General features: G+C 39.4%; 1 protein-coding gene across 6 annotated transcripts; it reads left to right on the top strand.

Annotated features, from left to right (window-relative positions):
• On the top strand, positions 1–27890 carry LOC104217426 (pre-mRNA-processing factor 39-2). Of its 6 annotated transcripts, XM_009767679.2 has the most exons (14): positions 1–233; positions 1784–1801; positions 1909–2026; positions 8983–9212; positions 9856–10023; positions 11028–11388; positions 11467–11610; positions 12427–12579; positions 12660–12776; positions 14721–14801; positions 18811–18960; positions 23973–25973; positions 26202–26427; positions 27437–27890. In XM_009767679.2, the coding sequence occupies exons 3-13, from the start codon at positions 1913–1915 to the stop codon at positions 26418–26420; spliced, it is 3738 nt and encodes a 1245-aa protein (XP_009765981.1). In that variant the 5' UTR covers positions 1–233; positions 1784–1801; positions 1909–1912; the 3' UTR covers positions 26421–26427; positions 27437–27890. The 6 variants fall into 6 exon arrangements, with proteins under 6 accessions (XP_009765981.1, XP_009765979.1, XP_009765977.1 ...); XM_009767677.2 differs by lacking the exon at positions 1784–1801 and having other exon boundaries at positions 1932–2026; positions 27467–27890; XM_009767675.2 differs by lacking the exon at positions 1784–1801 and having other exon boundaries at positions 1932–2026; positions 27447–27890.

Raw genomic sequence — 27890 nt, 5'->3', positions numbered from 1 at the left:
GTTAACTATTAGTAACGGACAGAAGTGTGCAGTAACACTTCCCGGCTTCAGGAGACCGTTGTATTTTTGTCTCCGGCGACACGTAGTCCGGTCTTCTTCCGAGTGTGTATGTACAAAAGCATACATTCATCGAAGGTGAACCCTAGGTGCACTGGTTGGCGGCTTCCAACAGAGTTCTCCAGCTATGGAGGTACAGAATCACAATGCTGCCGAGGGACCTCTTCCCATTGAAGGTTTATAGCTCAAACTTTCTAGAAATTTCCATTAGAAAATGAACTTATTTTTGATTATTTCTTTTTTGATAACCAAGACATCGTGTGAGTTAGTTGCCCCAACCCCTGCTGAAACCTAACATAATACCTGTAACTTCTAGGAAGATAAAGGAATCTCAAATTTGTTTGGTTAAATAATACTCATGGTAATGAAAATAGATATGACAAGCAAAAAATGTGTCATATAGTTGATGATAAGTCGATTCATGTATATTTTTTCATGGTATATGTGGATACAATTTGAATCTTTCTTGTGATTGTTTTTCCACTAATTATGATCCAGAAATCCCTTGTGAGTTAGCTGGCCCAATCCCAATTTGCCCATATGTTTGAAACTCTACAGAGTATGGGCCAGTCCCTCTATCTTGCTCCCACTTAAATGCTAGGCTTCGTATTAGCGGCAAGCTTTGAAACGATGACGTGCGCCCAATCCGCGCATCCCACTTTTCGTCCTTGTTCTTGTGGTTGCTGGGAATGATTCATACCCTACGGAATAAGAAACTATTTTTAGGTTCTAGTTTATTAAAAAGGATTGAAATGGAATGAAGTGGGAGACCATATTAGGTTCCAGTTTCACTAGAATTTTAGCTCATATTTTTCGCCTATTCCTTCCTGAAATGAACAATTTTTATCATAAAGGATGCTTTGTTTAGAAATAACAAAACAAGTTGTTTGAAGACTGTTTCTAACTTTCTCCTTTTGTCAGCTTGAATAATTATGATGTTCATGAAATGTTGTAATTTGTGTGTGTGTGTGTTTGTATAATTTTTTGAGGAGATAATGCACAACTGTTGGATTTTTCATGTATAATCTGTAGGTTTCTTTTACTATATGTTGATCCGTTCGCTTCGACTATTCTATCACCCTTTCTCCTTATCACCTTATCTTGTTGATGTTACTACGTGCTGTGTTTGCTTCTTTTACTTTTACTTTGAGCCGGGGGTCTATCGGAAACAGTCTCTCTACCTTCACAAGGTAGGGGTAATGCCGTAAACCTAGCATTACCTTACTTTGCAAGAGCAGGTGAATGATGCTTTTGTCTGTTACCAGTTTTAGATGATCTTCCTTCTTCTATTTGGCTGATCCATTTTAATAGAAATATGTTTTTTTTGGTTTCTACTCTAGGGAAGCACTCATTTGTTCATTGTCCAATATATGATATGATTAAGCTGGAATCTGAACCTCCATTCTCAGATATTTTCATGCCTTGATGCTCTAATGAATACATTAAATGTAACTTGTAAAAAAAAAAGGGCACACACTCACTGTAGATCGACAACTTTGTCATGTGCATACGCATCAAATGTGATATTCTCGGTGGCTTGTCTTTTCTTGCGTGGAATAATAGTCATTGACTGCAACTAAGAACCAAAGAAGGCAAATTAAAGGCTTTATTCACACGTTTGTTTCTCTTTTCTTTTCCTTTTAAATTTGACATTAATGATATTCTCAGTTTCTCACCATTTTAATTTTTCATTTTCCATGGGTTTTCCTTTTATTGCAAACTTCAGGAAGCTTGACTAAGCTATGTATCCTTTTTGTCTCTCTAATTTTCTTATACCTAGCTTCATTTAGTCATGCAACATGTGCAATTTTACTTTTTTCATGTTTTGGCATTGCTTGATTCTGAATACAGACTCATGGCTTCTTTTATTGAAGTTCATCATGAAAGACTTAACGAGATGATTTCTGGAGGGTCACAAGACCTTGATTCTTGGACCTCACTGATATCAGAGATTGAGAAAACCTACCATGTAAGTTGAAATTTGCTTGGCTTCATATGGGTCAAATTTATTATCATGTTTGATGAGGGATACAACTTTATATTTTTTTTTTTTTAAATCATGTCATATTAAACTTTACCATAGTGCATCTTCTAGTTTGTATAAGGACAACAACAACAACAACAACAACAACAAACCCAGTATAGTCCTACAATAGCATGTTTTCTTGTGCTTGGATGTGTCCGCTGCAATGATCAATGATAGGTTTTGCAATTTTATGGTCATGGGTTTTGGATGATTGTACAAGAGAAATTAAACACAACATGCCTAGACTAGATGTGGTACTTATGATGAGCATTTGCCCGACACCTGTGATTTATTGATAGATGTGGAACCCAAGGATCAGAGGCAAGTTGAAGTATATTAAACTTCAACTCTCAATAGAACCAAAAGCGCAAAAGGTTAAATGATGCATGCCAGAACAATTGTTGGAATAGAATAGGAGTAAAAGGCGACAAGACATTATGGAACAGTATACCAGTGCCTATATGGTGGATTTATGGAAGGAAAAAGATCACGGACTCTTTGAAAGCAAAAGGAAATAATTGTACCTTAAAGCATAGATGTTTAGCTCTATTAGCTTTTTGGTTAAAAAACGAGAATGTACAGGAAGCTTGTACAAGATGATTAATTTTTCCGGTTACAATAAAAAATGATTAATTCCTTAGTTCTTTTCAACGTAGCTAGTGCACTAAGATGCATTTTGCTAGGATTGTACTATTCATCCATAGTGCTCTCTTGGCGCTATTCTTTAATAAAAGTTTCATTACGTTTTCCAAAAAGAGAGAGAGAAAGAAATCAAAAGCCCAAACAAAAAGGCAAATTGGAGTATATGAAACTTCAATCGTCAATTGAATCAAAATCCCAAAAGGTAAAGATGGAGTAGAAGGATATCGAACCCAATTACTTAGAAGTTGATCACTGTTAGAATAGCTATTTGAATATATGTAATTAGTCCTAGTCCCTTATGTAATAGGAGTAGGTTATGTATTATGTATACATATAAATATGGCTCATTGTAACATAGAATATCAATCAATATTATTTTCTCCCATGCTTTCTCACATGGCATCGGAGCATTAGTGAGAAATTTATCGTTGTGCATCATTCCAGCGTCTTCCGGGAAGAAAGACCTCATCGCCGTATAATTTTCTGGCGACTTAGGAGGCTGTCCGCAATAAAATCATTTTTGTTGGTGTTGTGCAAAATCCAACACCCCCACAAGGTCCCTAAGACAGAGGCGACCAAATCCCAGAAAAAATCTCCAGAAAAAGCTACTCCACGCGCCCTCACGCGTCAATAAGAGAAGCTTTCTGCTGGCGCGTCTGTCCCATGCGCCGGTGCGTGTACCTGTTTCCGGCCATTTTTTGGCCGACCTTCTTCAGTAGCGAGGCTTTTTCGAGCCTACCCATCAAAGTTACATCAGATTTCGACGACTTTTTTATTTTCCGGCGAGTTACAGTGTTTTCCGGTGAACAGTAACAGTGAAACAGTGATTTCCAGAAAAATTATCTGATTTTTCTGGCGTTAATAGTAATTTCCAGAAGGGTTTCCGATTTTTCCGGCGTGAACATTATAATGTCATTCGTATTAGAAAACTTTGACTCACAATCCGTTGTATCCAATGCGTTGAATCCAATCCAAATGATTTCCTTACCGGATTATATTGAGTTCCTTCAGTACAAAACATGTAAACAGACATCTTCAAGGATAGCCTTCGTTGTTCAAACAGATAGTAGCCTGACTTGTGTCTCCTAATCTTCAACCTCTGATTCTTGAGTCATTGATTCAAGTGCATCTGATCATATTTCTGGTAACAAATCTCTTTTCACTAGTATTTTATATTTTTAATCTCTTCCAACAGTCACAATGGTCAATGAGTCTCAAACCATGGCAACTGTAAAAGGTCAAGCAAGTCCACTTCCTTCCTTACCCTTAGACTCAGTTCTTTATGTTCTCGGTAGTCCTTTTAATCTCATAGCTGTTAGTCACTTAGCCAAATCACTTAAATCAACTGCTTTATTTCTTGATGACCTTATTTTTATACAGGAACGCAGTACGGGGCAGATCATTGGTATGACGTGAATCAGATGGACTTTATTACCTTATCCTTGCAAAATCACATGGAGTCACACCTTGTTGCATTCCTTCAACAACTTGTCCCATTACTGATTCACCAGATTTATTACATAAACTGTTGGGACATCCCAGTTAGTCAAAACTTCAGAAAATGGTACCTGGCTTATCTCACTTGTCCATTCTAGAGTGTGAGTCATGTCAGCTCAGTAAGCATACCCGCTCCCATTTCCCGCGACATCTTGAAAATCGAGCAGAGTCACCTTTTATTTCCCGTGGCGTCTTGAAAATCGAGCAGAGTCACCTTTTATTTCCCGCGGCGTCTTGAAAATCGAGCAGAGTCACCTTTTACTTTAGTCCATTAAGATGTTTGGGGTCCTAGTCGAGTCAGTTCTACCTTGGGATTCCGCTACTTTGTCAGTTTCATTGATGATTATTCCAGGTGCACTTGGATATTTTTGATGAATAATCGATCTGAGTTGTTTTCTATTTTCCAGACCTTCTCAATTTGGTGTTTGTATCCGCACATTTTGTAGTGATAATGCCCTAGAGTATTTGTCTTCCCCATTTTAGCAGTTTATGAACTCCCATGGGATTATTCATCAAACAGCTTGTCCGTACACATCCCAACAAAATGGGTTAGCTGAAAGAAAGAATAGACAACTTATTGAAAATGCTCGTACCCTACTCATACAATCTCATGTTCCGCTGCGTTTTTGGGGGATGCAATTCTTACATCTTGCTATCTTATTAATCGTATGCCATCTTCAGCTATCTAGAATCAAGTTCCATTCTCTGTCCTGTTTCCCTATTTACCTTTGTTCTTTCTTCCACCCCGTGTCTTTGGGAGTACGTGTTTTGTTCATAACCTCATTCCAGGAAAAGATAAGTTAGCTCCTTGTGCTCTTAAGTGCGTATCTCTAGGTTACTCGAGAACGCAAAAGGGATATCGATGCTATTCTCCTGACCTCCAGCTGTATCTTATGTCTGCTGATGTTACTTTCTTTGAAACCCAATCATACTTCACAGGTCCAAGTAATCACTTTGATATTTCTGAGGTGCTACCAGTTCCGTCTTTTGGAGATTCAATCACTATCTCCCATTCATCTTCCTCCATAGCTCCAGTTGCAGCTCCACCACTTACTGCTTCAGTTGCAGCTCCACCACCTATAGTTCCAATGCCACCACCTAGTCCAGTTCAACTTTCTACAGCTCCACCACTCCCGACTTATCATCGTCGTCCACGCCTAGCATCAGGCCCGACTGATTAACGTCCTGCACCTGACCCTACTAATATTGCGGACTTGTCTCTTCTTAGTCAACCGATTACACTACGAAAAGGTATACGGTCCACACTTAATCCTAATCCCCATTATGTTGGTTTAAGTTACCATTGTCTGTCATCATCCCATTGTGCATTTGTATCATCTTTGTCCTCTGTTTCCATCCCTAAGTCTACAGGTGAAGCACTGTCTCATCCCGGGTGGCGACAGGCTATGATTGACAAGATGTTTGCTTTACATACGAGTGGTACTTGGGAGCTTGTTCCTCTTCCTTCGAGTAAATCGACTGTTGGTTGTCGTTGGGTGTATGCCGTCAAAGTTGGTCCAAATGACCAGGTTAATCGACTTAAGGCTCGTCTTGTTGCCAAAATGTATACTCAGATATTTGGACTCGATTACAGTGATACTTTCTCTCCCGTGGCTAAAATAACATCAGTCCACCTTTTTCTTCCATGGCTGCTGTTCGCCATTGGCCTCTTTATCAGTTGGACATTAAGAATGCTTTTCTTCACGGTAACCTTGAGGATGAGGTTTATATGGAGCAACCACCTGGTTTTGTTGCTCAGAAGGAGACTAGTGGTCTTGTATGTCGGTTGCGCCGGTCTCTCTATGGTCTAAAGCAATCTCCTCTAGCATGGTTTGGTAAGTTCAGCACAGTTATTCAGGAGTTTGGCATGACTCATAGTGAAGCTGATCACTCTGTGTTTTATCGGCATTCTGCTTCAAATCTCTGTATTTATCTGGTCGTTTATGTTGACGGTATGATATTAGTAAGTTGAAGCAACATCTCTTTCAGCACTTTCAGACTAAGGATCTGGGCAGATTAAAGTATTTTCTGGGTATTGAGGTCGCTTAGTCTAGCTCAGGTATTGTGATCTCACAACGGAAGTATGCCTTAGATATTCTTGAGGAGACAGGAATGATAGGTTGTAGACCTGTTGACACTCCGATAGATCCGAATTCTAAACTTCTGCCAGGACAGGGGGAGTCTCTTAGCGATCCTGCAAGATATAGGCGGCTGGTTGGTAAATTAAATTACCTCACAGTGACTAGACCTGACATTTCCTTTCTTGTGAGTGTTGTGAGTCAGTTTATGGATTCTCCATGTGATAGTCATTGGGATGCAGTTGTCCGCATTCTTCGGTATATAAAATCAACTGCAGGCAAAGGTTTATTGTTTGAGGATCGAGGCCATGAGCAGATCGTTGGATACTCAGATGCTGATTAGGCAGGATTACCTTCTGATAGACGTTTTACGTCTGGATATTGTGTCTTAGTAGGAGGAAATTTGGTGTCTTGGAAGAGCAAGAAACAGAATGTGGTTGCTCGGTCTAGTGCAGAAGCAGAATATCGAGCAATGGCTATGGCGACATGTGAGCTAATTTGGATCAAACAGTTGCTCAAGGAGTTGAAATTTGGTGAGATTAGTCTGATGAGACTTGTGTGTGATAATCAAGCTGCTCTTCATATTGCGTCAAATCCAGTGTTCCATGAGAGAACTAAACACATTGAGATTGACTGTCACTTTGTTAGAGAAAAGATACTCTCAGGAGATATTGCTACAAAGTTTATGAAGTCGAATGATCAACTTGCAGATATTTTCACCAAGTCCCTCACTGGTCCTCGTATTAACTACATATGTAACAAGCTCGGTACATATGATTTATGTGCACCAGCTTGAGGGGGAGTGTTATAATAGTTATGTGAATATATGTAATTAGTCCTATGTAATAGGAGTAGGTTATGTCTTATGTATACATATAAATAGGGCTCATTGTAACATAGAATATCAATCAATAATATTTTCTCCCGCGCTTTCTCACAATCACAAACCAAGGTATATAAGCTTCGGTCCAATGATAATTCAAGTAACTAACCTAATCTATCAAGGTGGACGAATGCTACAAACATCTAATCTTAGGTAGCAGAGTAGACTTCTTCAATAGAACTTGGGAGAAGCCTTTCTCAAAGTAACATTGCATAAAAGTATGAATAATTTGATAGATGGCTATGAAAATTTGCGGGCTTAGTAAAAACAGAACAAAAACTCTCAAAACAACATAAAAAATTGTGTACAGCACCACTCCTGTGCTAAGCTACTCTACAAGATGACATTCTCCAATTCTAGTGCGATTGTTCTGGCTGCTGCCTTCTTGTTGCGCAGTCGTTTTCTCACACTCTGCTCCATATGTTTTAGTGAAATAGACAAAACTTTGTATAGAAGAGTCTGAATGACAAAATGTTTAAATTGTTGGAAAGACTTTAAGCGCTATAAGTTTCCTTCATGAGTCATGTCCAAGTTCCCCATAGATCGAGAGTTGTGCATCTTTAAAACTGGGTCATCATTCACTCGGTAGAATATCTGAATATGTTGCTCTTAACTTCTAATTTCTAACTTCTCTTGCTTTTGTGAGGAAATAGACCTTGGGCGCAACTCAACCCTAAAAGCTAGTTCATGAAGGATGGATTGTCCATGACCATATAAGGAGACTACAACCCATTTTCTCAACCAATGTGGGACTTAACACCTCTCGGCATGTTCAGGACTGGAGAACTAGAGCGTGGATAACATAAAATGGTGGCCCAACATTGAGAAACTCGATAACAAGGATAGATGGATTTGACTCTGATACCATGTGAAGAAATGAACCTTTGGCCTAACTAAACTCCAAAAGTTGGCTCATAACTTGAGGATTACCCAAGACCATATAAGGAGATCACAACTAATTTCCTCAACCAATGTGGGACTTAACAACTTTGATCCGCATTACTCATCACCATTCTACTATTTTAGCATCACAAGTTACTCAACTACATTCTTGGCTGCCCTTGCATGCATCCCCCCCCCCTCTTATTTAGAGGGATTCATCATCGAATCTGAATCTGCATCAAAGGAAGGATAATTAGCTATAACCCCCAACAAGCATTCTGGGTTACTCAGCTGGCAGGAAAGAATGAAGTAGTGTCCATGGACCCTCTATTGGTCCATATCCACTTAACACACCTTTTTTTTTTTTGGGTTAGGACTCATTTGTTATACACCCAAAAGTAATCAAAGTATAAAGTAACAGAGTCACCATGTAAGCACGCAAAGCTTTGTTTATCATCATTAAGTAACCAAACCAGAAAACTGAAGCAGGATCATTATTTACTTAATAGAATATGTTGCTCTTCACTTCTAATATCTAACTTCTCTTGCCTTGATCTCCATTACTCATTGCCATTCGACTCTCTTTGCATCATAAGCTTCTTGGTTGCACTCTTGGCCCCAATGCATCATATGTAGCACTTACCTGCTTGCAAGAGCTGCTCTCTTGTAACCGTTTCTGCTTCTATATTAGGAGCAGGTGTATTCAATAGTCAAACTATTTTACTGTTCCGGATTGGCAAAAAGCTTGGGTAGAAGTAAGTCTTTTAGGGTGCAATCATCTGACCAATGCATCTAGATCTGTTGATGATATAAGAAACCTTGCATGCAATTTTAAATGATTCTTCTCATTCTTCTATTTTTGCCCTGTGCACTTTGACTCAATGGAAATACAAGTGATTCTGTTCCTAATACTGCAGGATGATAGAAATACGATTTGCTTGGCTTTTGACTCCTTTTTGTCTAAGTTTCCACTGTGCCACTGGAATTGGAAAAAATATGCCTATCACGAGGCACGACTATGCAATGCTGAAAAAGCTGTTGAAATCTTTGAGCGTGCTGTGGAATCAACACCATTTTCTGTTGGTCTGTGGGTTGACTATTGTACCTTTGCCGTGAGTTCTTTCGAGGATCCATCTGATATTCGTAGGTAAATCCTTCGAATTTGTACTTCCTTAAGTTTCTTTAAAAAGAGGCCAGACATACCTGCCACGTTAGTCATTAACTATAATGATGAAAATGTTAACAAGACAAAGATACAGTGGAAATCACTACTGAATTAGCTAAAGGAGAGCATCACTGCTTCACATTCATTTAAATCAGCTGTGTCAATCCCAAACTAATTGGGTCCGCTATATGAGTAATCTGTATCCATTTTAGAGTGTTCTTCCTGGTTAACTGTTCTTATACTAGCCATCGAGCTGCCGTAGCTGGTTTGCTTTATTTGAATCTGGAACCATCTGTGCTTTGCATATAGACAGAAGTAGCATCCCTGCATAATGTAGCTCTTGTAAATGCTGAACTGCAATATCATGGAGGATTGGTTGAATCACAGCTTTTGATACAGAATATAATTAGACCTAGTTTCTTTTTCTTTTTACCTGTTCATATTCCACCTTTTGTTTTCATATAAAGTGAAAGCCTCCCTGTGAAAGGTTGCAACAATATATTTACACTTTTGAAATTCATTAAAAACATCTGAAAATTCAATTCTAAGCCATGTGAACATGTTCAGTGAGATCATAAATAGTAATTCCTATAATCTGTATATTCTCTTAAAACTTTTATGACAGGTTGTTTACCAAAGGAATCTCCCTTGTTGGGAAGGACTACTTCTGTCATGTCTTATGGGACAAGTACATGTCCTTTGAGTTCTCGCAGGAGCAGTGGGGTTTCCTTGCTCTAGTTTATGTACAGGCTCTACGCTTCCCCACAAAGAAGTTGCATAAGTACTATGAGAAGTACGTCTTACTTTACTTTCTCCATTCTAACATTGACGGTTCGTCTTGGTTTCAATTTCTACTTTGAATCAATTTTTATTCTTTCTGGTTATTTAACCCAGCACTACTGCTCTTAAATTCTCAGAGAACAATGTTTGATCAAAATAGTATTGGATGCATATTCTGCTGAAATAAAATAAATATTAAGTGTTTGATAAAAAAAATAGATAAAAGGTCAGATTCATGACCTCATATTTAGTGGCACAAGAGTACCTAAAATTACTGGTAAGTCATGTTTGAATGTTGAAAACTGATCTCATATATATACTAGACTGCCCTTGATGTGCTGATTGTGACACTATACTTCATATTTTTATTGCTGAGAGCCTAAGGTTCTTCACTATCTATGTTCAGAAAGTAGGTCATATTACTTGATTATATTAAACTTCCGACGACAAAGACTCTTGTCCTTCTGGCTACGGTAGAATTTCAGGTGCTAAAAGGATTGGATTACTCCAAAAAGAGGTATCTTTATGACTAAAAGGTATATGCTCTGTGCTGATAAAGTGTGTGCGCTAACAAAGTTATTTGGATATGTGACGGGGCAATTTTTGTACCCAGATTGGCCATATCAGCTAATTTTTATCCAACCAGTGACACTAAGTAGGCGTCTTGAAATGTTTCTGTTATTTTCGGATTCATTTCTTTTTAAACACCCCTGTAGGACAGTAAAAGATTTACATGGCTCCTATTATTAATAAAAATTTATTTTCTGAAAAATGCATAAACAGTTGTTATGTCTACCAAAAAGCCAAAACTGTGCCTTAACATCATTGAGCTGGTTCATGGTAAGGCAAGGGCAAAGATTTTAGTATAATGGAATAATTCGATGCGTTGGGTCTTTCAGCACCTGCCACTTCTTGCCACATTCTGTTGGATTATATCTTATCTGCTTCAGATTCAAAGAATTTCAATTGTGAATACTAAAAAAGTTCATATGCTGATATGCCTTATTAATTATCCAGCTTTAAGAAGTTTGTAACCAATTTAGAAGAGGGGATTCTACATCTCAGTGATGACAGTGGTGAAGTACAACTAAAAGAGCTATCAGATGCAACACTTGTGTTATCGAGTGGAGAAATTGCTCAAGTTGTTAAGGATATCCAGGATCCTAGTGATGATTCAGTCAGGTTGAAAGCACTGTATAAGTACAAATATGGTGGAAATCAGCTATACCAAAAAGCATGTCAAGTAGAGAACAAAATTAGAAGTTTTGAATCAAACATCCAGAGGCGATATTTCCAGGCAACTCCTCTTGACAACGATGAGCTGAAGAACTGGCATGATTATCTCGACTTCATTGAAAAGCAAGAAGATTTTGATTGGGTATGCTTTAGTGTTCTCTGAAGATGTCAGGGATTCCTGCTTGATTTTGCTCCAAAATAGTAAACTATTCTGCTACAGGCCCTAAAACTTTATGAGAGGTGCTTGATATCCTGTGCCAACTACCCTGAGTTCTGGATGCGTTATGTGGATTTCATGGAGACTAAGGGCGGACGAGAGCTAGCAATGTTTGCTTTAGAACGAGCAACGAAAGTTTTCTCGAAGGTAAACTTCAAGATACTTCCTGGACAGGCACTGAATGACAACCACTTCACTCTTCACTTGAATGTTGAATCACTTTTCTTTAATTGATTGGTCTGTCTTATGGCTGTACCTGGATTTGGTCAAGTGAATGTGAAAGTTAATCAGTTATAATCCTGAATGATTTCTGTTTTTCATTCTCTAACCAACCTCAGATTTGTGCTTTAGATCACTTGGATTTATCTGCAAATATGCTCACTAGTCACTGTTATACTGCATAAGAGCACTTTATCCCCAAAATAAAATAAAATGCATAAGTGCAATATCTAGCCAGTTCTTGTGAGGAAATGGTTACTGGCCCGTATGCATTCTGGAAACCAATTTTTCCCAGTTACATAATCAATAATGAAAAGGTTTCATAAAAGAAAAAAAAAATAAAGTGAAAAGTTTGAAAATTTGGAAGGCTGAGTAGTACAGTGCGTGTTTCAATGTGAGGGCACCAGGAAGCACATTATTTTCTTACAGGCTGTTCTTTCTAAAGCAGTGTAACTTGTTGAAAGCAAGCTTCGTTTGAACTAATTTAGTTGAATTTTTCTTCCAAGTTTCTGATGGTTGAGTTTGTAAATTGTTGCTAGCACAAATTCTGCACCAAATTTTACTAGGTTTTACTCATGAATGAAATTACGTGCTAGAAACGCTTGTATCTACAACTACAAGAGAGTGATAAGATAAAAGGACATAATATTTCAAACTAAATCATACAGTTGAGTTTCTCTGGTCACTACATACTATAATGTTTAATTTTAAGCAGAGACTCTTATCTCTAAGTGCTTCTTGCAGAATGTTCCAGAAATCCATCTTTTTACTGCTAGATATATGGAGCAAATTGGAGATCCAGATGGTGCTCGTGCTTCCTTTCCTCCTATTATTATAGATTGGGACTCCTATTTCATTCAAAATGTTACTAATCGAGCAAATATGGAAAAACGTCTGGTACATGCTAAGTTACACAAGTTCTCTTAAATCAGGGAACAAGAATTTATCGTAAGACATTTCTTGCTGAAATTTGCCAGGGAAATTGCACAGCTGCTTGTGATATTTACGAAAGAGCAATTAAAATGGCAGTGGAGGAGGAGAAATTGCAATTCCTTCCTACGCTATACATTTTTTATTATCGTCTCAAACACATGGTATGCAATCTACTTTGCAGCTTAAATACTTAATTATTTAGCAATTGTTGGTTTAGTGGTTTCAATAGTATCAAATGATAGCTTTTGATGCTTCACTGATTGGGAGGGGACGGAGAGGGAGGAGGCAGAGAGAGAGAATTATGGATGCTTTCTTGACAGATCTCTATGGAATATCAGTTTTAAGGAGCTTCAATTATATTACCCCCTATTTGTGGCTTTTATCGCTTCATATTTCGTCATACCATCCTTTAGGTTGAGATGCTGCTTTCCTATTCTAAATATTCCTCAACCTTTGCAATCATCAAAAGGGAGAAGAAGCTATCCAAATGAGCCGGAGAAAAATATCTTAATTTTGGAAAGATCCAGAAAGTTTCATTTTATGGAAACGAGGATTTAATGAACTCTTACTTGACAGAGAACAAGAGTCAAGAGGAGATGTAGGTGTAGAAAGTGTTGATATGACCCTGGGGAGGGGGGGGTATTCGGTGGTCATGCAAAAGGGGAAAGGCAACATAATGGCATACTGTAGGAGGAAGGGGAGATGGGAAGGGTAAAGGCGGTGGGGAAGGTGTAAAATTGGGGGGAAAGAAAAAGTGGTAGATGGATGTTATGTGCGGGGGACAAATGAACGAACAAAAGGGCCACCATCAATGTAGGAATAAAAGAATAGGGGTAGATTTGCTTTGATTTCTAGAAACTAAAATGGAGGCGGTTTCAAAGTGGATTGTAAAAGCGTGTGGAGAAGTGGAGGAGACGGGAGAACATGACTATACAGTGGCTCGGGGGAACTCTGGAGATATGCTATTATTGTGCAAGGAGAGGAAATTAGAGAGTATGGAGATAAAAAAGGTGATTTCATGTTAGCAACTTGGTTTAGAAACATCGGGAATGGAGTGTATGGGTCTTGGCGGGGAAGGGGTTCAAGGAGACCTTTCGGGAGAGATGGTGGTTGCTTTGAGGGAGTGGAATATCACTTGGGTGTCAGGAAGGGACTTTTAACATTATCAAAGGAAAGGTGGTATCTAGAAGAAATGGAGGAGTTCTTGGAGTTTATCGATAATCACTTTTTTATTGAATCTCCGCTTGACAGGTGCTAGTTTCACTTGGGCTGGTTGAAGGACTCAACATCTAGATCGAGACTTGATAGATTTTCTGTCCATCACCAGGGAGAAGATGGCTCCGAATGTGATTCAGATTCCCCTTCTGACAAACCACTCACCTGTTTTGCTTGATGGAGGAGAAGATTTGAGAATACATGGTTACACATGACGGACTTTGAAGAAAGAATGTCTGGATGGTGGAATAATTATGAAGTGGTGGGGAAACCCATCTTCCAGGCTTGCTAATAAGTTGAAGTTGTATAAGGATTTTAGGGTGTGAAACTAAGTCTTTCTTGATTATTGATTTGTTGGATGAGTCTACTCTGTGGTTATAGGATTGACAAGACACCAAATATGAAGATGGTTGGTGTGGTTTTTGTTGAAGTATGACCACCTTATCTAAAAGTTTAAGCTATGACAAGATACAGATTTTCTGCAGAAAAGACTAGTTTTTTTTTTTTTTGGGGGGGGGGGGGGGCCTAAATCAGCACTAAGAGCTGCAAAGTTCCCTTTAAATTAGCTTGGAATCTCATGTCGTTAAATTGGCAATCATGCTTAAAAGATTGACTTGTCTATGCACATAATTAAATGTAGAAATTTATTACATTTATTGGGAGATAGCAGATTGTGCCAGCATATTGTTGCTCAAATGTTATCAGGAGAAAATATTGTCACTTAATATCTAGCTCAGTAAAGGATGAATGAGGCATGTTGTTTGGCACAAGGTCTTGTCTTTGTAAACCATTTCACACTGCAGTTAGCGCAACTTAATGGTAATAGCCCTTTCTATGGGTCTTGCTCATTTTCTTGGACAGAATCTGATACTACCTTCCATTGGTGCCAGATCACTGCTAGTGTGGGGGCTGCAAGAGATGTAATAATTGATGGAATAAAGCGTATCCCTGATTGCAAACTTCTTTATGAGGTATGTTTTCCTTATCTCTGTTAGGATGACTTTCCTGCAACTAGCAGGTAATGTCAAGTTTAGTACTCTATCCTCCAAATGAGTGTCCTTCTAGAATTAGCATGTTGTAAGGTTAAGAATTTTAGGAAGTTGTTATTTAATGAGAAACTCAGGAAGAAGTGAGGTCCACAGGTTCCTCTTTTGTATCTTTGATAGGAAGAAGATTGATATAATGCTATTATGAAGTATAAGAGTGTTTCCTGTAACTATGTAACTATGCGTCTTCTTGATGCCTTTTTTTAATTTATAATGAACCACCTTACTTCACTAAAGTTTTAAAAAAGAGTAGAAGAGTGTTATATAAACCTTATATTGTACTATTAGTTGGAACCTTTTCTTTCCATGGAAATAGGAAATCTGTTGGCTATCCTTACAAGGCAGGGATAAGGTCTGCGTACACACTACCCTCCCCCAGACCCACGGTATGGGATAATACTAGGTATGTTGTTGTTGTTGTTGTATTGGCTATACCAAGCAAGAAATAGATATTGTGATAGCTCATATAAAAAAGTAGCATTTAGTTTGGCACCCAAGGGTGTGGCCGCTTAGGTGTCTAGTGGTATGAAGCTGGTGAAAAAATTGGAGACCAGTGTTCAAATCCCAACCGAGACAAATAATGCTTGGTGATTTCTCCCCATTCGCCTAAGCCTTGGTGGCAAGAGTTGGTGAAATGGCCGAGGTGCATGTAGGCTTGCATGGACAATACTGTTATTTAAAAAAAGAGAAAGTGGAACAATCTGAGGATCCAGCAGGGTACTTACACTATATCTTGTATGTTGGAGAGCACACAAGAAGAATTTAGATGGTGTTTTACAGGGATCTATGGCCCTCATACAAATCTTGAAAGAGAAGAGTTGTGGTATGAACTTGCAGCAGTCAGAGGCATTTGGAACGAGCAATGGCTGATAGGGTGGATTTCAATGTGTGTAGATATGAAAGTGAAAGGTACAATTGCATCAGAAGATCCAAGGCTATGAAATCTTTCTCTGACATCATTCAGGACCTTGACATAATTGATCTCCAAGGAGCTTATTATACATATGGTCAAGGGGTGAGAACTCATTACCAGCTTCCAGATTGATAGATTCCTAGTCTCTACTGAATGGAGTGAAAGCTTTGGGCTATGAAGCAGCTTGCTCTTCCAAGAGTGATTTCTGATCACAATGATCAATCCATTACTTTTAGAATGCGGTGACCGGGAAGCCAATGCCTCCTACTTCATGTTTGAGAATATGTGGCTACAAGTGGAGGGGTTCATTGACAAAGTTAAACACTGGTGGCAAAGCTATGAGATCAGGGGCAGACCTGACTTTTCTCTAATAAGGCCCTGAAATTTGGCTGGAATAGAGTGGAATTTGGCAAGCTGGAAGCAAAGAAAAATAAGGCCCTGGAAGAGCTGTCCATGCTGGAGCAATTAATTGAAGGTAGACTTCTATCTCAGGCTGAAAAGGAGAAAATGTTGAGAATCAAAATGGAGATACAACAAATAGCAAAAGAGGATGAGATAACTAAGGGGTCGTTTGGTTGGAAAAATGTTATCCCAGAATTATATATCCCGGGATTAGTTATTCCACCTTTCCATGGGGATAAAAAAATACTACAATCCCGGGATAATTAATCCCGGGATTAATTATATCGCAATTTTCTCACAACCAAACATGGGATTAACTCTTCTTAAATTTAGTCACGGGATTAATTATTCCTTGTCCCTCATACCAACGAGCCCTAAGAGTATGATTTATCCTGTTAATGAAGTTCCTAACTTACAGGAGCTAGCTGATGTTCTATGTTGTGGTACTGGCTCTTTCCCAACCACATATCTAGCCTTACCATTGGGAGCAAAGTATAAGTCTACTACAGTGTGGAATGGAGTGACAGAAAAGGTGGAGAAGAGATTAGCAACATGGCAACTGCAGTATCTCTGGTGGCAGGCTAACCTTGATTAGCAGTGTTATGGATAGCATTCCAACCTATTACATGTCACTTTACCCTATACCTAGTAAGGTGCTCAAGCAGCTGGACAAGCTCAGGAGGGCCTTTCTTTGGAAAGGGAATAGTGAGGGGCATAAGCTCCACCTGTCAAGTGGTCCAAAGTAACCCGTCTCAAAGCACTTGGTGGACTTGGTATCAAAGATTTCGCAAAACACAACAAGAGCATGCTAATGAAATGGCTAGGAAGATTTGGGGAGGAAGATACCAGCATGTGGAAGAAGGTGGTGATAGCCAAACATGGACAACAAAGCCATTGGTGTACTAAACTAAGCAGAGCCCCTCATGGAGTGGGGTTATGGAAACACATCAGTAGCTTTTGGGATGATTTTTCACAGAATATCTCTTTCAAGGTTGGGAATGGTTCTCATGTTAGATTGTGTAAGGATCTTTGGTTTGGAAATTGCCCACTGAAGGAGAGCTTCCCTCTACTATTTCAGATAGCCAGTGATCCCAATTCTACAGTTAGGGAATATAGATTAGAAAACACATAGGCCCCTCTCTTTAGAAGAAACATGCATGACTGGGAGTTGGACAATTTTTTTTGTGTTGTTGGAAAGACTGGGAAACCTCACCGTGAATGATCAGACCCCAGACAAGCTCATATGGGGTAGAGATAGTGCATATTCCTATACAATCAAGGCAGGCTATAGGCATATGTGTGAGCAGAATGGAATCATAGATTCTTGTCCGTGGAAGCTCATTTGGAGGACAAAGCTTCCCACAAAGGTTATTTGCTTCACTTGGACAGCCCTTAGAGAAGCCTGTTTAACTCAAGATAATCTTTGTAAAAGGAGTTTTCAGTTGGTGAATAGATGCTACCTATGCCAGCAAAACTCGGAGTCAGTCAACCACCTTTTTTTGCATTGTCCGATGGCAGCAAATATGTGGAATATGTTTCTAGCAATCTTGGGGCTTAGCTGGACACAATCTCAGGGCATTAAGGAGGCAGTAGAAGGATGGAGCAGATGGAAAGTTGACAGAGCCATCAAGAAAGTCTGGAAGATGATCCCAGCAATCAACATGCATTTTTTGGTGTCTTTGGTAAGAAAGGAATCGCAGATGTTTCGATGGCATTTCAACTCCAGTACATGCTCTTAAAGCTAAATGTCTTGTGTATCTATTTAGTTGGAGTACTCTGGTCCCTGTAAATAATGTTATTCCCCTTCTAGACTTCATTGACTCACTTACTCTAATTTAGCCCCTTTCTACTTTTGATTCTTTTTGTTAGCTCCCTGGGCAGGTTTTTGTCATATTGTAATGGAGCTAACATTGATCCTTCTTGTAACTTTTGCATCTTCTTGATGCTTACAGTGAAGCAACTTATTTCATCAAAAAAAAGAAAAGAAAAGAAACAAGAAAATAGCATTCAGTTTTCTATTGAGGGTAGTACAATATGTGAGCAATAGGTTCACACTCTTGAGTTTGAGAAGGTTAAACGCCAATTGAGCACTTGGAATTCTGTTGTGTTATTGGTGATTCCAATAAGAACTTTCGCAGGTCATCAAGATTAAGAATTCAGACCACCATACAATAGCGACACACATCTCTATATTATTTTTTGAAAAGGAAATTACGAATTTTGATTGAAAAAATAAAAAATTGAAAAGTCCCTGAAGAGCTTCTAAGATGAAAGCTATTTTTTCCCCGATAAAGTAAGTGATTTCAATAGAAAGCATCAAGAAGATGCAAGAAGTACATGATTTGGCATTTAAGCTTACAAAATATTCCTGGCTCCTATACATAACTGACTAAGCCAGAACCAAAGAACTACTGAAATCCAAAAGATGGTCAATATTATTAGTAGGGTACAATCCAAACCAGCAAAACAAATTGGCAATGCACATGGCCTTTGAAGAACCTATAGGAGTTGAGTTTCCATCAAAACATCTCCTCTCTTCTAAGATGAAAGCTATTTTTGGCACTATTCTTTATGAGATTGTGACTAATACCAAATAATGAATATATTCTACTTCTGCAGGAACTGATAAGATTTGCAATGGCGCATGAAGGAACTAAGCAATTGAGCAGAGTAGACTCGGTCATAGCTAATGCAATCTCTCCGGTGTCGGACGTATCCCAAGGTTTGGATATAAAAGATCGAGAGAGTATATCTATATTATTTTTGGAGGTTAGAAGCCCCCTCTAAATGTTTCAGTTCTACATTGTTTTGTTTTCTTATTCTCCATTTTGGCTGTGGAAGGAAAGTGGGGGGAATTTCTTTTTTAAGTGGAAAAATTGTTCAAGATTTTCATAGCTTCATGTGTGATTATCTGTTTGGTGATGCTGCTGGGACCATCAATAATTAATGTAGTGGAAATCTTAAAGGAATAACTGTCAGTACGACACACTCATGAATCTAGCATCTATTACATAAGAACTTAACTAGCTAACATGTAGGGACAACGAACAATGGTTTGGAAGTGAGCTAGCTACTGCTGGGCACATTGTAAACCTGATCCAATGGTTCACATCTGTCAACATGTTTCCAGATCTTCCTAACTAGCCAATGTGCAAATATAAGGTTGTGAAATTCTGATGACGTAGTCGTAGACCATGTCAAGTTAATGAACGATGCTTATTTGACCTGTATGGTGAGTTGTGCCTGTTGGATATCTTTTTTTGGTGCATATGCTTCTGTATTGCTCAAAATTGAAGGATGCTATAATCCTTCATTACAAGATGTGGTTTGTCTCTTATGACAGCCTTGCATCATCTTGTCACAACCCAAATTTGGATGAGCCATGACCAGTGTTTGGTGAGTGGCTACCCACTAAGTGAGCCCTTAGCCATATCGCTCAACTGGCTGAACATATAATCATAAAGGAGATAAAAGATACCATAGGCAAACAAGATAACAGAACTATTGTGTCAAGAAAAATATCCGACCAACTGAATCCCACAACCCACAAGGTACATGCATCACCTATGATTCTGAGTCAACTAGACAATGACGCAACCCAACAAAAATAGACATGGCATAAAACTGAAATGATCTATAGGGAGTATGGAAGTTTCTCCATTGCCGCTGATTAGGAGCGTAAAGACTCAGGAGTCTGTTGCAGGGTCTATCTCTGTATCTACACTCAAAAGTAAGGGAATGAGTCATTTATACCCGGTAAACATCGTCGACCGTCCCTAAAAGCCTGAGACCAGTCTTTTATGAAAACAATGCATGCATAACTGCAATGCAACTGTATGCAAGGGAAACTGAACTGTTACTTGGCCTGAAGGCTAAACTATGTTGAAGTTGTTCCACACACTTTCCTTATTAGTTCATTCCAGAAAAAAATGACACATTTCTATAATTGAAAATAATTCAATTTTAACTTTCCATTTTACCCTTAATGAGAAACTTTTATAACCACACAAATTTCATGGCCCCACAAAGCTTTTACCCCTTAAACTTTTAAGAGCACAAGTTTCAAAAATCTCCCTCTTTTCTCTTAAACTCCGTACCGAGTCAAACTACCTCATCTAAATTGAAAGGGAGGGAGTATATTTTCTTATACGAGATACATTATGAATTAAGAATATTTGTATTAGCAATAAGAGGATAAAAGTATCTACAGACAAAAATGCCCAGAAAGTAAGTAATCCCTACATAAGAATCACAATGTGTTATTGTTCATCGCATAATAAATCTACATTTTTATTCACCATTATAACAGTCCCTTCATTCTCATTTACCGCATAAATAATCCTTGCACTATAATGCCCAAACAAAAAAGACCCCTAACATCATGAGTCAAGGAAAGTGATTAGGAGAAAGGCGTTGTCACGGGATAGCTACATAGTCATGCTGTCACAGGATAGCTTTCTTTTTTAAAAAATGAATCGCTATTGTGCACCATGGTATTTATTGACTTAGAGAAATCATATGACAAGGTCCCTAGGGAGGTTCTTTGGAGATTCCCGGAGGTGAAAGGTGTGCCAGTAGCTTACATTAGTTTTTTTGATAAGGTAAATTGTATTAATCGGAATGGAAAAAACTCTCATATACAAGAAGTATACCAAAAAGTAGAGAATTTACATCATAACATGATTCTCTACAAAAGACGCCCAATCTTCTATACAAGTAGGGGCTATATGAGTGCACCAAAAAGCGATCAAAGATAAAAGACTATTCTTAAGATGTGAAAAGGAGACTCAATCCCCTCAAAAGCTCTCCTATTTCTCTCCTCCAAACTATCCACATGAGAGCTAACGGGGCGAACTTCTACGCCTTTTGCTTTCTTCTTCTACGGAAACCGGCCCAGCTATATAACATTTCCTTTACAGTGCTTGGCATCACCCATTGAACACTAAAAAGATTTAGGATTGCCCTCCACAAACCCGAGGACACAAGGTAATGCAACAAAAGATGATCAACTTTTCCCTTGAGCTTTTACACATGTAGCACCAACTAACAAGTGTAATTCCTCTCTTTCGCAGATTTTCAGTAGTCAAGATCACTCCCCTCGCTGCTAGCCATGCAAAAAAAACACCTTCGTGGGCGCCTTAGGAATCCAGATCGAGGAGTATGGAAAAATGGCCTCCTCTCTTACTAACATACTCTCGTAACTCTCACCAACATACTCTCGTAAAAGGATTTTACGGTGAACAAACCATCGCCACGCAACCCCCATCTCCAAGAATCACAAGATGGTTGGGGTCTGTCTTGCCCATATAGCAGTGCCAACAAATCTTGGAGCTGCGCAATCTCCCAATCTTGCATGTTCCTTCTAATTGAGAGGTCTCATACTACCCCCCTTCATGCTCCTTGCGAATCTGTTGGACCATTAATTCCTTCTGGTTTGAAACTCTGACGACGTGGGGAAAAGAGGCCCTCAGAGTATCCTCTCCACACCGCCTATGATTCCAAAAGCTGATGCTCCTTCCATCTCCAGTAGCTTACATTAGTGTGATAAAGGACATGTATAATGGACCTAAGACTCGGGTTAGGACCGTGGGCGGCGACTCGAAGCATTTTTAGGTTGTTATGGGGTTACACCAAGGATCTACGCTCAACCCGTTCTTATTTGCCCTGGCGATGGGCGTACTAACACAACATATTCAAGGGTAGGTGACATGGTGTATGTTGTTCGCTGATGATATAGTTCTGATTGATGAGACGCGAGACGACGTTAACGAGAGGCTGGAGGTTTGGGGACAGGCCTTCGAGTCTAAAGGTTTCAAGTTGAGTAGGACTAAGACAGAATATCTGGAGTGTAAGTTCAGCGAGGTGACAGGCGAAATAGACATGGACGTGTGGCTTGACTCACAAGTCATCCCCAAGAGAGGAAGTTTCAAGTACCTTGGGTCTGTTATCCAGGGGATGGGGAGATCGACGAGGATGTCACGCACCGTATAGGGGTGGGATGGATGAAATGGAGGTTAGCATCTTGAGTTTTGTGTGACAAGAATGTGTCACCGAAACTTAAAGGTAAGTTCTATAGAGCGGTGGTTAGACCGGCCACGTTGTATACAGAAGATGTCAAGAATTCACATATCCAGAAGATGAAAATAACAGAAATGAGGATGTTGAGATGGATGTGCGGGCACACTAGGTTGGATAAGATTAGAAATGAAGATATCTGGGAGAAGGTGGGCATGGCTCCTATGGACAACAAGATGCGGGAAGCGAGACTTAAAAGGTTCGGGCACATGCAGAGGAGAAACCTAAATGCCCCGGTTAGGAGGTGTGAACAATTGGCTTTGGCAGGTATGAGAAGAGGTAGAGGGCGACCTAAGAAGTATTGGGGCAACGTGATTAGGTAGAATATGGCGCGACTTTGGATTTCTGAGGACGTGGCTCTTGGTAGGAAGGTGTGGGGGTCGAGCATTAGGGTTGAAAGTTAGGCGGTAGTCGAGCATATTTCTACTTTGTACCGGGGGTGGGACTAGTCTGATAGTGTTTTGGCTTGGACTGCTAGTGGTTTATGTTGTGCTCACACTATTTTTCCGTTTTTCATAGTAATGTGTTATTATTACTGGTCATTGTTATTACTTTTCCATCTATTTTCTGTCTCTTACGATGCTGATATTATTTTTCTGGCTTCTGTTGTTGTTACGGATCTATTGTCTCTTTTCATCTTCTTGAGCCGAGGGTCTTTCGAAAACAGCCTCTCTACTCTTTCGGAGTAGGGGTAAGGTGTGCGTACATTCTACCCTCCCCAGACCCCACTTGTGGGATCTTACTAGGTGGTTGTTGTTGTTGTTGAATCACTACTGTGCATTATGATCTAAAGTATCTCTTTGTATGACGTCTTCTCCTCAATGCAGAGCAGCATGTTACAGCACACCTATCTACACCATGACTGAATAAGACTTGACTGAATTAGGAACTTACCTCTTTTGTCCAGTAGAGTTACAACTACTCATGGTCCGTACTTGGTATACTTTAATTGTTTGCTAGAGGGGATATTACATTATTTGTGCATGATCAAAATTTCTTTGAAGAATCAAGTCTATTTATTTGCAGGCATGAAAGAACATAAAAAAGGAAGGAAAAAAAAAAGCAGACAAGAAAGAAAATCCAAATTGTTTTACTACAGTACTCTGTCCGGATGGTAGAAGAGGACTGTGTCAACACAAACCAAGCCCTGATCGTACTAAAGACAATGAGAAAACCTAGAAATTGAGAGATATAAAAAGATATACTCAGTATGCATACATGACAAGTTGATTTTCTCTTTTCTTGTATAGTGATTTTCTACTTTAGATAATAAGATCTCATCTGAAAGTACAAAATGTATGTGGGATGGCTTCAGTTTCAACAATGGGTTCATTGCCAATTGTTGTGTGATATTTAATGTTTCTAGACCAACCACTTCCAGCTTTTACTAACCAAAACTGTGACTACCACCTGCATACAGGAATAACAACTTTTAATCAAGAACTTAGTTTGCTTGAAACGTCGGATTCACTTTGCTAGGAGATATGCTAACCCTTTCAAAAGCTGCATTATACTATAAGCAAAATGTTTACTTGTTTTTCTTTACATTTCCTCATGGTCTTGTACCTACTGAATCTGGCCCTAAGTTTTATAAAGTAAAGTTACCTTTCTTTAATTATATTTACTAAGTTTTGCTATTTTGTGTTTTGGATGTGTAAAATCCACTTTCACCTGTCCCTGATAATAATCATTTATGGATGCAACAGTTAGTTGATCTTTGTGGTTCTATCTCTGAGATAAGAATGGCATGGAGTCGACACATCAAATTATTTCCTCACTTCATAAGGACCAATGGCTCATCGAAACACTCAGGTACTGGGAAGAGTTCACTGAACAGCTTTACTGAACAAAGGAGAAACATTTCCAATGTCTTAGTTAATCAGCCGTCAAAAGGACCAAGCTCTGGCCATTTGATCCAGCACTCCAAAGGAGAGGAGGCACATCAACTGCCGCTTAAAGATGGTGAGCAACCAGACCAGCTTTCTGCAGAGCCGTCATTAACTGTAGATAATGACAAAGGTACGACTGGTAAACAGGGACAGCTATCTTCCAAAATGGAAGATCTATCCGGTGGAGATGGCTCTGGGAAAAATGAGTTATCTTTTAACCCTGTTGATCAATCAAAGGATGATACATCGATGTCGATGGAACTAAGTCATGATCCGCCGCAGCAGAGGAGAGAAGATTTGCCTGGACCAATGGACTTCTCTTATGATTCCGTACCTCAATCTGGAGATGATGCATCCAAGTCTCCTGGGCCAGTTCTGGACTTTAAAGAGCCCTCAAGGCCCCTTTCTCTTTCAGAAGCCTCACAAGAACATCCAAGTTCAGAAAATGTCCGTCAAGATGAGGATGTTGATCTTGAACAGCTACCGACGCCGGTTTCTTTGGAGAATCTTTCCTTGGTTTCTGAGGAAAAGGAAACCCAGGGCCTTGCCTCCATGCACTCTGATGGTCTAGAAAGTGGTGAACAAATTCCCTCATCAAGCACGGGCAGACCGCAAGATCCTCTAAATGATGGAGATGGACCAGCTAGTTGTTCATCTCCAGCAACATGTCTGTTTTCCACATCAGCAGAAATGCATCCAGGTCCTGTTACTGCTGAAAGTTCACAGCAGATAAATGATACAGTCGCAGTTCCTGAAAGTGGTAGTTCAAAGGTGCCTGCAGGATTGGATCAGCAACAGGAGCTACAACGAGCTGCTTCACAAGAACAGCACTTACTTGATTCTCAGAGTGATCCGCAGATCCAACAGGTCCTGGAAAAGGCTACTATGCAGTGTCAATCAGGTACTTCTCAGGGGAATATCCCAAGTACACAATGCTGGCCATTGAATAATATGCCACAGCAGATCTCCATGTCTGGACACCATCCCCAAGTGTCTTCTTCACCTGTTTCTTATTCACAACCAAGTACACCTCAACGTTCTGTGCACAATAGCCAGCAAATTGGGCCCAATCCCCATTACGAAGCATTGAATCAAACATCACAGGACATCTCCCTATCTGAAAACCACCCTCAAGTCTCTTCCTCACATGTTTCTTATTCTCAACCAAGTACGCCGCAACATTCTGGGCAGAGTAGCCAGCAAATTGGGCCCTCACACCACCAGGAAGCATTGAGTCAAACGTCACAACACCATTACCAGCAGCAGCATCTTTTGCACGGACAGTATCAGCAGCATCAGCTCCAACTGCAGCAGCCCCACACTAGTATGCAACAGCAACAGATGCATCAACATCCAAGTCAGCAGCTGTATCAGCAGCACCTTCTTCAGCAGCAGCAAACACTTATATCGCAACAGCAACAGTATTTCCAGCAAATTCAGTCTTTCCCTTATTCACAACAGCAATTTCTCCTGAACCAGCTACAGTATTTACCGCAGTCGCAGCAGCTATGGCAACAGCAAGCACAACAGATGCAACCACAGGAACCCCAGCAAACACAGCAGCACTATCTGCAATCACAGGAGCAGCAGCTACAGCAATATCGCCAGTCACAAGAACTTGCATACCAGATGCAACAACATGGTTATCAACTACTCTTGCACCAGTACCAAGTACGTCAACAAGGATATCAGAGTATGCAGCAACAGCAACAATGGCAACAACAGGGACATTTCCAATTACAGGAAGACAGTCACCTGCAGCAGCAATATCATCATCTGGAGCAGCAAACAGATGAGGAATACAATCAAACCCATCAGGTTCCGTCCTTATAATTTCTTATTATCTTATTGAACTGAATGAACAGTCTTTCTGCAAGCATTGATTTATCTGAGTGTCTTCTGAGTGCGCAACTGGATGTGTAGAATTCCAACTTGTGATATACTTTTACTAGTCTCTGTTGGTATCGGTATTGGAGTTCATGAACTTGTGCATGTGATTTTGGCACCATCATATGGCACTAGAGATTGACATGTCATAATGCACAGGGCCAACGGGTCGCGGTTCAACATTCTTCGGGAACTCCTGCTCCTGAATCAGAATCACCAGAAATTTCAAGGCAACCACATTCGACAGAAAGATCTAAATATTCTGTATCCCCTTATAGGCGGGCCCCTGCTCATGGAATATCACCTTCACATAGTACTGGCACATTGGCATCAGAGGCTTCTTCATTTTCGAGGACAAATTCTTCCCGAGAGAAGTGAAATTGGGGTATGTCCATACCCTGGTTACTCTTGCTAAAGAATTTTTGTTTGTGTTTTGTAAACCGAGTTGTCTTTATCCCCTAAATGTCAAGATAGAATCATCACATGAGAGCTTGTTTTTCCTGAACGTCTATCGTGAGTTTTTAGGTTTTGTGCTAGGACCTCAATGTATCTACTCAATGGTCTAAACTTGGCTAATATTATAGGTGTTAAATGAGGGTTGGATTAAGTTTGCACAGTCAGAGGCGGATGTAGTGTTCTGGCTACAAGCTCAACCAAACCCAGTATTTTTGACACGTAATATAGCTATATATGTGAAGAGCTTCTAAAATTTAAACAAATATTAAATTCTAAATCCATTATCTAAAGGTGCACCGGGTTAAGTTCTAAAATTCGTAAGGTCAAACCCATAAATTAAAATTCTTAATCCGCCTCTGTGAATAGGTTAAAGCGGGTTCAGGTAATTAACAATGATAAAAATTTTGTTTGAGTCAAGATGGGTTGGGTCTTGAATGGATTGAATAGGTCATGATCCTAGCTTGTCAAACTTACATAGTTGTTGGTTACCGTTATGGGTTAAAATTTATACCCTGGGTGTCAAATAGATTCATTGGATGAGATCTAGTCAGGGTAAAATGGTTAAATCAGATTCAATCTACTGGGAATTTGGTTGAGTCAAGATGGGTAGTCAATTTAGTTGAGCAATGGGTCATGACCTAATTTATCCTACTTGAGTTTAGGCGGGTTGCATTGGTACTCTTTTAACGAGTCTAAAATCAGCATTAGCTTATAGGTCATGCATTTGGCTTAAGGTGAGTTACCTGCATGGGCATATTATTTTCTCATTAATACACACTTAGTAGACAACAAGAATTCATATAGTTGATTTCAACTTGCTTAGGATTGAGACATTGTTGTTGTAATACACATAATAGTGGGATCGAGAGTATTTCACACTTATTTTTTTCAATGTGACTGTGCTGTTTATATCTGGAATGAAATCTTGTTCTGGCAAGGAGTTAACAGGAGGGCCATGAATTGGTCAGAGGAATTAAAGTTGGCAGAAGATCATGCAAAGGGGAGAAACTCTGAAGCAGAAGTTTATAGGATGGCACTTGCAGCAAGTATTTACTATGGAGGGAAAGATATCAAAAGGTGTTTCAACATAAATATTCAGCACCAGGTCTTATTATAAAGCAAATCATTCATGAAGTATGTTGCAGGGGATCAATGAAGCCAGGCTAGCTCGGAAATTGGAAATGATGAACGTTTATCCTTAAGCACTAGGGTAGTAGTAGAAGTTTGTAGTAGCAGGTAATAGATGTTTGCTCAGCTTCAGCTGTCGGAACAATATGTTCAACAGTCTGCTTTTTTTTTTTCCTTATGTACATAACGACCGATTGGTAATCAAATTCTTTATTTACCAACAAAAAAAAATACACAATTTATTACGGGTGCTATTTTAGTAGA

Source organism: Nicotiana sylvestris, chromosome 2 (genome assembly GCF_000393655.2).
Source record: "Nicotiana sylvestris chromosome 2, ASM39365v2, whole genome shotgun sequence".
NCBI lineage: Eukaryota > Viridiplantae > Streptophyta > Magnoliopsida > Solanales > Solanaceae > Nicotiana > Nicotiana sylvestris.
The sequence above is the reverse complement of the archived record's forward strand: the minus strand, read 5'-3'. Positions and strand labels throughout refer to the sequence as shown.

Bases quoted from the DNA above. Each gene is read 5' to 3' on its own strand.
- LOC104217426 (XM_009767677.2), top strand. From the start codon at position 185: ATGGAGGTACAGAATCACAATGCTGCCGAGGGACCTCTTCCCATTGAA. The intron at 12,777-14,720 runs GTATGCAATCTA...CATTGGTGCCAG, and splicing joins ATTATCGTCTCAAACACATG to ATCACTGCTAGTGTGGGGGC. The intron at 25,974-26,201 runs GTTCCGTCCTTA...CATAATGCACAG, and splicing joins AATACAATCAAACCCATCAG to GGCCAACGGGTCGCGGTTCA.